The following is a 13,683-nucleotide window of genomic DNA, read 5'->3' as shown; positions in this document are numbered from 1 at the left end:
CTTCTGCATTGCAGAAGTATGCAACTCTGACATAGCTAACAGACAAGGCTTTCCTTGGAAGCACTGTGACACATCTGATTCTAATGCCCACTGGCATTGGATCCAGCCCAGGAAAAGACGGAATGAGCCTTAGGATGTGGTGAAGGGAATTCCGAAGGCCACGTCAGGATTCCAAAAACCATCATAAGAACCCCTACCCACCACCCAGTGGCACTGTATCCTTGCCTGTCTTAGGAATCAAGTCAAAACACCATTACTAAAATTTAAAACACCATTTTATTTATGAAAATAGGGTCAGAAAATACATTGTAAAAAATGCAGCCCAGGGTATCATGTTATTGTAAACATCTCAATAAAATAAAATTCCAAGATTAACTTGAGCAGTGTTGTTAGATTCACAGATACTCAGAGACTGTGTGTGGTGCATTTATGTGCATGTTTGTTGGCCGGAGACTTTGCGCGCGCGTGTGTGTAGAACGTTCTGCTTTTATAACACGTTCCCATCATTATTATGTCACTTCTCTTATATTCAAATTCTCAAGGAACCACAATGTAAAACTAGACCTACACTTACGCAATCCCTGGGCAAAATGGGTTTATGGGTTTATACTGGCAGTGCGTGTGTGTGTGTGTGTGTGTGACTGTGTGTGTGTGTGTGTGTGTGCGCTCTGTGCGTGTGCGAGCGTGCGTGTGCAAATGTGTGTATATGACCTTAAAATCACCTTGAAAAAGGTATGCAGATGACAAAACAATGAATCATCGAATGATCACAGTGCTCCATTCTCTCATTTCCAAACAGACTCCAGTGAGAAAAGATACAGTATAAAAAATATATAAAAATACAAACAACAAGTACAGTATAGATATCTAAGTCAGACACGACTATCTTTACTAGCCTATATGTGGACTGACTTGGTGACTATAGTATTTACACAAGGTCCATTGGGCATAGTTAAGCCTGGCTAGGTGTAGCTAGGCTGATGGAGGTGTTGGTGTGCCGATTGCTTCCCATTGGTGGGGAGGGTAGCCACGGATGAGGTATGGCAAAGATGAGGTGCTTGGACTGGATCCTCTGGGTTAGCCACCTATGAAATAAAAAAAACACATACACATGCTTTAAGCCTCTCTTTTTGGGTATGTACAGTATGTGAAAGAGAGATAGAGAGTGTTTTACGGGTCCATGCCTGTATGTGTTTGTGTGACAGTACATGTGTTTAGAGTATTGAGTGGGACATCTTACTAATGTGGTAGAGATGGCTGTGACATGTGTTTTAAGTGTGTGTGTGTGTGTGTGTGTGTGTGTGAGACGGACAGAAATATAGTCGTGTGAGAGTGCACATCTGAGGGTCTATGTATGTGCGTATGCGTGTGTGTGTGATGTATATGTGTGAGCACATATGTGTGTGTGTGTGTGTGTGTGTGTGTGTGTGTGTGTGTGTGTGTGTGTGTGTGTGTGAGAGAGAGAGAGAGAGCATACCTGCTCTCCTGGCCACGCAGGTCTTTTTGCACTCGGCCTCGGTGTCAAAGCGGTTCCGGTTGCCCTCGCAGCCTCCGTACCAGAACTGGGCGCAGGCGTTGGCCTGCCGGTCGTAGTACCAGCGGATGATGTACTCTCGGCAGGGCCCCGGCTCCAGCAGCAGCTCACAGCGCGGGTCCAGGGGGACGATCTCTGTGCCAGAGACAGGGAAGTACAGCGCATCACCCCTCACAATACACAATCTAATATTTAGAATCATCTTTTATATTTATAATATTCTATAAGCTGTAATCATCAAGATTAAAACAAAATTGCTTGACATTATTTAATTTAGTATCTAATGAATCTAGAATATATGACAGATATTTTTGAATATTTCTGATGTTTTTGACATTGGGGGGGGGGTATGCATGTTCTATGCATTAATGTATGTGGGTAGTTATGTATCACTCACACACACACACACACACACACACACACACACACACAATCTCTCTCTCTCTCTCTCTCTCTCTCTCTCTCTCTCTCTCTGTCACACACACACACACACACACACACACACACACACACAGACACACAATCATTTAGATAACAAAAGTTGGTTAAGAGGCAGAAATGTCTGAGTGAGTGTGTGTGTGTACCTTCAGGGAAAGGTTCTCTTGGTACCGGGACATAGACTGTAGGTGTAGACGTCCTGTTGACAGATGTCTTGTTGTCATGGCTGTGGGTCCTGGAGTGTGATTGTGTGCCACCAGTGGCAACACCACCATGCTGTTGTGCGCACACACACACACACACACACACACACACAGATACACACATAAATGCATGCACTCACAAACAAATACATACACAACACAGATCAGGAAGCATTAGGTGGTATCATTTTGTTATGGATTCCAAAATGTCTGACTGACCTCGGTGGTTTCTCCTCCACTGCTGACAGTGTGTGAGTGATCTCGGCCAGAATGCGTTCCAGTGTGTGTACCTGTGTGTGTGCCCGTATGTGTTCCGGAATGGGTACCTGTGTGTGTGCCAGTATGTGTTCCGGAATGGGTATTTGTGTGTGTGCCTCCGTGTGTTTCTCTATGCGTAGTAATGTGTGTGTTAGTAGGCTTGAGAGGGTGTCTCCCATTCAGTGTCTTTCTGTTGTTGCTTCCCTGGCCGTTGGCATCATTGATCCGGTTACGGTGGCCGTTGTAGCCGTTGTAGCCGTTGTTGTTGCCATTGCCGTTGGTGTAGCCGTTGAATCCGTTAAGGTAGCCATTGACACGGTTGAGGACCAAAGCGCCGTTTTCATCCTCACAGAACTGATTGACCATTTTAGATTCCAGAGCTAGGAGTGATAAAACAGATTGGATACTCTTAACAGGAAAGCTAAGTGGCAAACCGAGTACACACACTGTTTAAGGCTAGCATGAAAGCTAACCACAGATGGATAAACAGACTAAAATAGTGGGACAAAACCAAATCATGTAGTTCGGCTGAACACTACAGATGGATGGAATCAAACAATGATGTTATGAAGATCAGAAATGACTATTGAAATTATATGAAATTGCCTCAATAAATGCTGCCAAATGCCAAGAAATGGCAACAAAACACAACTGCAGAAAATTGAGCAATTTGCAAAAACAAAATAGTGGATTGGATTCACGGACAACACCTTTAAAAGTTCATGCCCTGATGAAAACCTAAGTGTTGAAACGCGTTGGCATGTAGCCATTTTTGAATTAAAGGCTTTTTACTTAACAGGAGTGCCTACATTTTTCAATTTTTCTCATAAAAGTACCTTTAAAAGTTAGTTTGGCCAGGTAGGCGGAGTGTTTACCTGGCAGCGTGTTGAAGTCATCGATGAGGTACATGTGCTCGCTGTCTGGGTCGGAGGCGATGAGGTCGAGCTCGCGGAGGAACTCGGCCTGCGTGGGGTCACTGGCGTTGACGATGCCCAGCGCGTACATCTCCACGTTGGCCGCGTGGGCTTCCCGGACGGCGATGTCCAGTTTGACGGGGTCGCGCGTGTCCGTCTGCCCGTCGGTGATGACCACGGCCACCTTGCGCACGCCTTGGCGGGCGCTGTTGAAGGCCTGCGTGGCCATGCGTATGGCAGTGCCCGTCAGAGTGCCCTCGCCCATGTACGGCATGTTGCGGATGGCCTGCTTGACGTCCTGCTTGGCGTTGTAGCGTGTCAGGTTGAACTGAATTTTGGCCTGCGGTTGAAAAATAGATCACTGATGAGTAAAAATACGTTACAGAATTTTCAAAAATGTACAGACAACTTTCAGACTTGGATATTGAGAAACAGATCTGTGTGTGTGTGTGTGTGTGTGTGTGTGTGTGTGTGTGTGTGTGTGTGTGTGTGTGTGTGTGTGTGTGTGTGTGTGTGTGTGCGTGTGCGTACAGAATAATATGAGGGGCCGTTTAGGACATTATTCAGAATTACCTCTCACGCACTATACTGAAACCTCTCGCACACTATACTGAAACCTCTCACACACTATACTGAAACCTCTCACGCACTATACTGAAACCTCTCGCACACACTAGTGAAACGCTCTCACACAAACAACTGAAAGGTTTTGCTCACATATACACACATATGAAACCTCTCACACACTATACTGAAACCTCTCACACACACACACACTATACTGAAACCTCTCACACACTATACTGAAACCTTTCACACACCATACTGAAACCTCTCACACACCATACTGAAACCTCTCACACGCACAAGTGAAACGCTCTCATATACACACCTGAAACGCTTTCATTCACACATGTGAAACCTTTCACACACCATACTGAAACCTCTCACACACCATACTGAAACCTCTCACACGCACAAGTGAAACGCTCTCATATACACACCTGAAACGCTTTCATTCACACATGTGAAACCTTTCACACACCATACTGAAACCTCTCACACACCATACTGAAACCTCTCACACACACAAGTGAAACGCTCTCACACAAACAACTTAAAGGTTTTGCTCACATACACACATATGAAACCTCTCACACACTATACTGAAATATGGTGTGTGAGAGGTTTCAGTATGGTGTGTGAGAGGCTTCAGTATAGCGTGTGAGAGGTTTCAGTATAGCGTGTGAGAGGCTTCAGTATAGTGTGTGAGAGGTTTCATTATAGTGTGCGAGAGGTTTCAGTATAGTGTGCGAGAGGTTTCAGCATAGTGCGTGAGAGGTAATTCTGAATAATGTCCTAAACGGCCCCTCATAGAATAAAGTGCAGAAAAGGCATAATTGTGGCTGAAGGTGTAATTGAGTTTCCTCTTGGGATCGGTAAAGAAAATGAGCTGTGAAAGAAAATCCCGCACACTGTCCATTACGCATGCATATTTATTTACAACGTTTCGGTCATAGACCTTCCTCAGTTAAATTCACCGGGATTTTGTGCGGGATTTTCTTTCACAAGTTTAACTGGGTAACCTATTCCGACGCACCTGTCCCTACAAAAGAGGTGTGCAAAAGCGTTTTGTAAACCAAAGAAAATGAGCTGACCTCGTGACTGTAGAGGACCAAGCCCACACGCGTGGCGTTACGGCCGATGGTCACGCGGTCCACCAGCGTCGTGACAAACTCCTTCACGATGTTGTAGTTGTCGGGGCCCACGCTCTCCGAGCTGTCAATCACAAACACCAGCTCCATGGGCACCTCCTTGCACTTGATGCCGCAGCCTGGAGACAAAGATAGCAGCCAAAGGTCAGACAAGCGCATGCAAAGTGTCCGAGATTGTTCAGGAGTCAAAAAGCTGGCCACGTGATTTCTGAAAGCTGAGTGCCTGTAAGAATGAGTGCATAAGTAGTTACCACAAATCTCCTTAATAAGCCTGATGACGTCTTCCCTCTGTTTTGGATCAGAATCAGGTTGTATTAGAAATTCCGAATTAACTTCCAACATAGAATATTATAGAAATGTACAGTATGTTTGATTGTTTAGCACGTATAACAACAGTGAAGTAGTTGTTACAGTGTGTTTGTCTAATGTCTACATTAATATTCAAGTGAGTGGATAAATGTACCGTGAGGCCTGCTTCTCCTTTTACACCAGGTCTTCCCTTAAAACATAGAAGAACACATACAAAATGGTCAGTTTCATAGTCAGGCCTCTTATGTGCCTGAAGCCACTTTTCTATTGGTACTAAGACAAGCATACCGCTATCAGTACAAGCATTTTAAAAACGCTTAAGAGGGTGACATCTACATTTATAGAAGCTACTGAAGTTACTGAAGCCTTAGTAGCATCCTGTCCACACTATAGACTGGCATGCGAAGTGTGAATACTACATTGACTACTAAATATACTTTGCTTCATGTATATATGTTCTATAAGCATTAGTCACACCTTGCAGTTCCCTATAGAGTTCACATTCGCTGCACATGTACATATTTACATAAGTGTTATGAGGTACAACATGTAGTGCGTCACTGTGCATTTTGCTGTGTATATCATGCTGTATGGAGTGACATACTGATTCGCCAGGAACACCAGCGTCTCCCAAGTCTCCTTTAATGCCCTTAAGGCCTCTCTCCCCGGGAGAACCGCGATCGCCCTAAGTGGAGGGTGGAGAACACAGTATGTTAAAAAAAAGGGCCGTCTTTCAGGTGAAGGTCAGTATGATGCTGTAGGGAGGGAGGGAGATCCTTGTGTACCTTTGCCCCCGCGAAGCCCTCTCCTGCGGGACCCCTCGGTCCTGTCCCCCCCGGAGATCCTTGGTCTCCCTGAGAACATCCACAAGAACAAGCAGGAGAGTCAGTGTGTGTGTGTGTGTGTGTGTGTGTGTGTGTGTGTGTGTGTGTGTGTGTGTGTGTTTCTGTGTATGTGTGTACTGTAGGTACGTCAAAATAAATAAACAGTATAATATACTGTATGTTTATTTGCATGTGCACAAGTACAAGTGTGCCGTACCTTTGGTCCCTGGATACCAATTCCCTGAGGACCTGCAGGCCCTGGAGGCCCAGACCTTCCTTGGATTCCCTAGAGACAAGACAGAGATAAAGAGAGAGAGAGAGAGAAAGAGAGAGAGAGAGAGAGAGAGGGAGAAAGAGAGGCACAGATAAGAGATCTGCCAAAGCACCAAACATTAAAGTCAACACAGGTTAAGAGGTGTGCTTTAGCAAACAAAAAGAAAGACTGCCGTATGCACAACATGTTTGAGTGAGCGTGTGTGTGTGTGTGTGTGTGAGAGAGAGAGAGAGTGTGAATGTGAGTGTGTGCGTGTGTGTGTGTGCGTGTCAACATACAACAGCCGTCACTCTTCATTCTTTACTCTAAGCCTTGTCCATCACCATCATGGCCCTCTGTAGGAGAGGCACTCCAAGGAACAACGCTAGTGTCAGTCTGGTTATAATAACCATAGCAAGTGCTGGTGTTTCAACACATGTAGTAGCAGATGGTCTCTGTCTTTGCCTTACGTTCTCTTACACAAAGACCAGTGTGCGCATATGCGTGCGTGTGTGTGTGTGTGTGTGTGTGTGTGTGTGTGTGCACTAACATGACAGCAGAGACATGAATGATGGCCTGTTAAAATGATATGCTCATTGGCGCAGCCTTTGAACATCAGATCCCAGCAGATCACCTCTGACACGTCATATGGCGTTTGATTTTACTGAATGAACTCCACCACCTCTTTCAACATCATCTGGGCCCGATCAGATCTTGCCCAGGACTAGATACTTATCCCCTTCAATAGCACCAAATAAAAAAAGGAACAGGACCATAACTCCATGGCTGTGAGCTCAGCTTACTGTTGTAGTGTTCAAAGGAGAGTAGCCTGATCATTTGAAAGCTGCTGACATATGGGGCCACTTTTTGACTGGTTATGAGTGTTTTGATCAGATGCATATGAGATATTACCGACTGATTATTACAACTTTGTGGAATTATATAAGCTTTGAGCCCTTTTATGCAAGTCCCACCACTTGGCAGCTATCTTTCAACACACTTTGGCCAGTTACCAGCCTTTTTTTAAAGTATATTTTTTCTGGGCATTTTTGTCTTTATTCATAGGACAGTGCAGCCTGGCTAGCGCCTACACTTCTTAATGAGACGTGGTCTGGCAACCAAACGTTCATTTTCTTGTATTTGAAAAAATGCCCAGATCCGTTCATTGGGCGCCACGGATGTCTATCAAATGCCTCTGTGGATAGCTCATCATCGTCTTGCTTTCCCCCCTGTTCTGTGATTGGTCCCCTTTATCAGGCAAAAATTAGGGCGGTAGTTTCAAATGAATCAAAGTGAATCAAATCGCGCGCAAGGCCGCATGGGAACACCCAGGCTAAGGACAGTGAAGAGTGAGACAGGGAGCAAGTGGGAGAGAGAGATGGGGTGGGATCAGGAAATGACCGCAGGCCGGACTTGAACCTGGGTCCCCATGGGCACTTGGACTGTACATGGCATGAACGCTGTAGATTAAATGAGATTTTCTGCCACTAGGAGTGCTAGCTTTCTAGGCTAGCCTGACTAGCCTGACTTTGACCATCTCCTAAGTAAGGTCCCCCATGTGTATGAAACAGAGGGATAGAGAATAAGAGAACGAAGGTTCTGATGGGGAGAGAGAGAGATAGAGAGAGAGAGATAGACAGAGAGAGAGAGAGAGAGAGAGAGAGAGAGAGAGAGAGAGAGAGGAGCTGTGTGTTTCTGGACTTACTGGTGGTCCTTGTTTGCCCTCTCCTGGTGGTCCTGGCAAGCCAGGCTGCCCTCTGAAGCCCACATCACCCTGATGACAAACATCTAATTAAGGAAACATGTTTCATGACTTACACACACACATGTGAGCGCGCACACTTACACACACACACACACACACACACACATACACACACACACACACACACACACACACACACACACACAGACATATTTTACAGAAACAACAAAGATACAGAATAATGAGACGGATACAGTACTTACACACACATACACACACGCAGAGAGAGAGAGAGAGAGAGAGAGAGAGAGAGCGAGAGAGAGGGAGAGAGAGCGAGAGAGAGATAACAACACCACACACACGCAAAAGTGTTGTTCGTACCTTTGGTCCAGGGAAGCCCAGCCCTTCTGGACCAGGTTCACCCGGCAGGCCAGTAAGACCAGGGGGGCCCTAGTGGAGACAGAACCAGACCAGAGTCACACCCAGAACCACAACAAGAGCTATACTAACACAAGAACCAAAGTCAAACCCGAGAACCAAAGATTGTACAACAGAGCTCCGCTATAGAATCTTTGCTGAGAACTAACGGCATACTCTCTGATATAAAATCTCAACTGAAGACAAACAGTTGACTGACAGACAGGTAGAGTAGAGTCTGAGTTTGTTGGCTTACCATAGGGCCTGGGTAGCCATCCCCTTTGGGTCCAAATGGACCTGCTGGACCATGGTCTCCTCGGTCACCCTATAGGGAGGAAAAGGGTAAACAACAACAAATAAATAAGCAAATAAAAAGAATACTGTTTGCCTCTGGTTTACTAGCTTTTGGCATAGATACCGGGACAGTCCTGAGATATAAATGGGAAGAAACATCAGATAATGACTCACTTTTGGACCAGGAAGTCCATAGCCAGTCTCTCCAATCGGGCCAGAAGGACCAGGTGGACCGAGATCACCCTAAGCATGTGGAATTGGTACCACAGGTTCATTTAGATTAGATTATATTAGATTGGTTTCAGCTATATTCATTGCATAGAGTACAAGTACAATGAAATGCAATTTTGCATCCAGTACAAAGTGCAAACAGTATCATAGAGTACTGATGATCCTACAATCTAATATGAGGCTACACACATATAATCTAATAGGCTATGTTTACAATAGAGTACTGATGAGGCTATACATACATAATCTAATATGTTTACAATAGAGAGAGTACTAATGAGGCTATACACACATAATCTAATATGTTTACAACAGAGAGAGTACTAATGAGGCTATACACACATAATCTAATATGTTTACAATAGAGTACTAATGAGGCTATAGGCCATTACTATATACACACACAATCTAATATGTTTCCGTGTTTCCCTTATCAATAGCTCTGGTAAATCACATGCACACTTCTATGGTAATGTTACCATAAGGCTGGTTGATTGACTTACCTTTGGCCCAATTAGTGCACGTCCTGGCAGACCAGGAAATCCGAGTCGTCCAGGTACACCTGGCTCACCCTACAGATTACATCAGATTACAAGGTACTGGATGACACAGGACTACATATGCAGCACCAGCAGCTCCAACAGGGAGTTGTATAATTCACTGCACAAGGACACAAGTTGCATTGGACTGTGGCTTTGACAAAAGAGACAATATTGAATAAAACAAATGGGAAAGAATATCTGTTACATAAACATGAAGCTATTGCCTCTCACCTTTGGCCCTGAGGGTCCAGGTGGGCCAGCTGACCCAGATAAACCCCTCACCCCCCGCTGGCCTTGGTCACCCTGGACAGAGGCAAAAAAACAGCATAAACAGTGTACCCTAACTAGCAGCTCATACTCGCATAACTACACTGGCAACACAACATCCCTAGCTGAGCAAAACAACACACTCTAATGCAATACACACTCTGATACAAGTAGAACTGTAGCTTGTGGGCACAGGGCTGTGCAGTGAGTAAGAGGCATGCTAGTGAAAGATGCTACCACCCGTGGGTTTGAGCTTCCTTGCTAGCATGCCTGGCTCCCATGTCTGAGGTCGCAAGTTGTCTGGTGTTTGACTGTGCCTGTCTATATAATGCAGGTATTATAGTCCAGTATATGAATGACCACTGGTTGGGTTCAACTTTGCATCGGCAACATTGGCGCGCGTTCGCTTTTTGACTGAAGGACAGAGTGTATGAATGAAAATATACCTGAAGATAAAGATAGTGAAGTGAAGATGTTTGTTTAGAGATTAAAATCACTTTACCTTCTCTCCTTGAATGCCAACTCCTTGTGCCCCTTCAAGTCCCCTTAAACCCACTGCCCCTGGTTCTCCCTAATCAACACACCAGGAATGAAGTAGAAGTTAATGCAACTGCTTTATTTCTGTGGACAGCACCAGACACCATGTTAAAGAGATGAATGTGACGTATGTACAGTACTGTACCTTCTGCCCAGGGGCTCCATCCTCTCCTGGAAGACCAGGTACCCCACCAAACCCAGGAGACCCTGGTTCACCCTGATGAAACACACGCACACACACACACACACACACACACACACACACACACGCACTGTTTACTTGTACATTTACAAATACATATTTATCTCATAAGACCACACAAGGATAAATAAAAATGCTGATATCTAATGTGCGTTGACCTCTGACCTCTGGTCACCTTGCTTGGTCACCTTATCCTCTCCAGACTCACCTTTGACCCCGGCTCTCCTGCCCCTCTCTCCCCAGGCGATCCAACCTCCCCAGGCAAGCCCTGATCTCCCTGAAGAAGAAAGATGCCAAAAGCATACAGTACATGTAAGAACTAATGAATTTATAAACTTAAGCATCTGTCTATCTCTCTCTCTCTCTCTCTGTCTCACACACACACACACACACACACACACACAGACACACACACACACACACACGTAAACACAACAACACACCTTTGATCCTGGAAACCCCTCCCCCTGTGGTCCACGCGATCCTGGAGGCCCCCTCGGCCCTTCTACACCCTATTGGATTTAAGCACAGGCAATCACATTGGCCTACTAAAATAGACATGCACATCAGTAATCCATATGAAACAGCATGGTGCAGAACCAGACCGATTCTAAGCTCATGAGAGCAGTAGCTCATAATGAAGAACTTTAAACAGGACATTTGATAATCTTTTATGGACTAAATTATTATTGAAAAATGAGAGGCAAGTGCACACACACACACACACACACACACACACACACACACACACACACACACACACACACACACACACACACACACACACACACACACACACACACACACACACACACACACACACACACACACACACACACACACACACACACACACACACACACACACACTGGAGAATTCCTTCAGTACCTTCTCTCCTTGGATACCAGGACCTGGTTGGCCGATAATACCAGCAGGCCCAGGAGGCCCAAAATCACCCTGAGTATTGGGTACAAAGCCAGACGTGCGCGCACACACACACACACACACACACAGAGAGAGAGAGAGAGAGAGAGAGAGAGAGAGAGAGAGAAAGGGAGAAATTAACAACCTGCATGGCATAGTCTGTCACTGTCAAGTTCAAACAAAACACCTTGAATGAATGGTACGAAGGAGGTTATGACACGTTCAATATTTGGTTAGTTTCACAAACCATCATCATAATTACTTCCAGCCTGAGGCTCACCACGTAGGAAGATAGGGAATGTCAGGATATGGTAAAAATAGGGAATGTCAGGATAATGTGGGGAAACACAATGTAAACACACAGTTAGCGTTATCAGTAATGGCATAGCCCACAATATCTGCAAAAACCAAGGACAAGAATGAGCAGTATGGCGATTCTGATCAAAATAAAAGCCTTTATCAGTACTATTTAGTGTCACTGGAAGATAATATGATGGCTCATTTGTACTGTATTTGTGCAGGATACATGCCATACTAAGCTGTTCTGCTATTATATTACATTACACCAATTATCCACTGACTGATGATGGATAGATAGATAGATAGACAGATAGATAGATACTTTATTGATCCCCAAGGGGAAATTCAAGACATGGCATTGCAAGGCTCAAGAGAAGAAAAATAAATGCTGTTCTGATTACGTTATTGCTGAGTGACAGAGCCGACCTGTTCTCAAGAGTGTTGATTAGAGGCCCCAGCCGTGGCGCGACTGGCTGGGGCACCTGCATCGCACGCCGGCGACCCGGGTTCGATTCCCGCCCCGTGGTCCTTTCCGGATCCCACCCCTACTCTCTCTCCTGCTTGTTTCCTGTCATACTCTCTACTGTCCTGTCCAATTAAAGGCATAAAGAGCCCAAAAAAATAATCTAAAAAAAAAAAAAAAACTGCGCTCCTAACAACATACAGTATATACATCTAAACATGCATGTCTTCACTTTAGCTGTGAATATTGCTTGTACAGCTAGTGTTGTTTTAACACAACTCTTCCTGTCCCTAGAATAAAATTTGACATCCGAGGCTGATCTGGAAATGTCTTATGCAGACATGCTGGTTTTGATGGAAGTTTGGGCTGTGTTTGTGCCTGTAGACTGTGAGGTTGGGAAAATATGTAAAACCGTGTGTGTTTGTGTGTGTGTGTGTTTTGAGGGTGTGGATGTCTGTGTTTACATGTACACAGGGTGTGTGTCTGTGTATGCATCTGAACAAGAACACGTGTTGTAAAAACTATGTAAACTAGAAAAGCACTCAGAGAGTGCAGACCTCCGCCAAGCGAAAACATAACCGCCTCCTGGATCAATGCGGGGATACGGATCACTCTCAAAATGTAATCGTTTGGGTCATCACTTGGGTCATTTCAGACCATCCCTGAACATTTCAGCGAAATCCATCCACAACATTTCGAGTTTCTTGCGAGCAGACAAACAAACAAATAGACAGACAGACAGACAGACAGACAGACAGACAGACAGACAGACAGACAGACAAACAAACAAACAAACAAACCCTGATGAAGACATAACCTCCTTGGCGGAGGTAATAAGTAGGTGTGTGAGTGTGCATTGGTGTGTTCTGATGAATCCTACTCACCTTATCTCCTTTGATGCTGATTCCGGGGCCTCCTCTAGGACCCCTAGACCCCTCTGGACCTCTTTCTCCCTGTAGACACACCACACACACAGGTCACTCCTTATACTGTACACATTTCTTCAGCACAAAGTTATTGGCAGGGGGAACTGTGTGGTTTCAAATAGCGCCCATAATCATGGCTGATTATATAGATTTCTACATATATGAATATATACAGGCAGCAGCAGATGCTGGAGTGATCTGATTTCCAGACTCAGCACCCCACCGCCTGCCCTGCATACCTGAGACCTCCACTGTGTTGACTGAAGAGATAACTACACTGAAACGACTTAACACCATTTAATGGGTGTACCGCAATTACACACACACACACACACACACACACACACACACACACACACACACACACACACACACACACACACACACACACACACACACACACACACACACACACACACACACTGTG

At 45.0% G+C, this 13,683-nt stretch overlaps 1 protein-coding gene across 2 annotated transcripts in view; it reads right to left on the bottom strand.

Moving 5' to 3' along the window:
- Window positions 1–257: 257 nt before the first annotated feature.
- Window positions 258–13,683, bottom strand: part of LOC134071470 (collagen alpha-1(XXVIII) chain-like) — a 39,245-nt gene continuing 25,819 nt past the window's right edge. For both annotated transcript variants that reach the window (XM_062528197.1, XM_062528198.1), the window contains exons 15-37: window positions 13,215–13,283; window positions 11,532–11,600; window positions 11,087–11,155; window positions 10,852–10,920; window positions 10,587–10,658; window positions 10,407–10,475; window positions 9,869–9,940; window positions 9,599–9,667; window positions 9,039–9,107; window positions 8,827–8,895; window positions 8,535–8,603; window positions 8,154–8,222; window positions 6,413–6,481; window positions 6,157–6,225; window positions 5,976–6,056; window positions 5,526–5,561; window positions 5,314–5,350; window positions 5,006–5,181; window positions 3,309–3,687; window positions 2,395–2,813; window positions 2,119–2,248; window positions 1,478–1,669; window positions 258–1,085 (exon numbers count right to left, since the gene is read on the bottom strand). In XM_062528197.1, coding sequence (XP_062384181.1) covers window positions 1,078–1,085; window positions 1,478–1,669; window positions 2,119–2,248; window positions 2,395–2,813; window positions 3,309–3,687; window positions 5,006–5,181; window positions 5,314–5,350; window positions 5,526–5,561; window positions 5,976–6,056; window positions 6,157–6,225; window positions 6,413–6,481; window positions 8,154–8,222; window positions 8,535–8,603; window positions 8,827–8,895; window positions 9,039–9,107; window positions 9,599–9,667; window positions 9,869–9,940; window positions 10,407–10,475; window positions 10,587–10,658; window positions 10,852–10,920; window positions 11,087–11,155; window positions 11,532–11,600; window positions 13,215–13,283 — 2,430 coding nt within the window. In that variant the 3' untranslated portion in view covers window positions 258–1,077. The remainder of the gene's footprint in view (window positions 1,086–1,477; window positions 1,670–2,118; window positions 2,249–2,394; window positions 2,814–3,308; window positions 3,688–5,005; window positions 5,182–5,313; window positions 5,351–5,525; window positions 5,562–5,975; window positions 6,057–6,156; window positions 6,226–6,412; window positions 6,482–8,153; window positions 8,223–8,534; window positions 8,604–8,826; window positions 8,896–9,038; window positions 9,108–9,598; window positions 9,668–9,868; window positions 9,941–10,406; window positions 10,476–10,586; window positions 10,659–10,851; window positions 10,921–11,086; window positions 11,156–11,531; window positions 11,601–13,214; window positions 13,284–13,683) is intronic.

Source organism: Sardina pilchardus, chromosome 23, assembly GCF_963854185.1.
Source record: "Sardina pilchardus chromosome 23, fSarPil1.1, whole genome shotgun sequence".
Taxonomy (NCBI): domain Eukaryota; kingdom Metazoa; phylum Chordata; class Actinopteri; order Clupeiformes; family Clupeidae; genus Sardina; species Sardina pilchardus.
The sequence above is the reverse complement of the archived record's forward strand: the minus strand, read 5'-3'. Positions and strand labels throughout refer to the sequence as shown.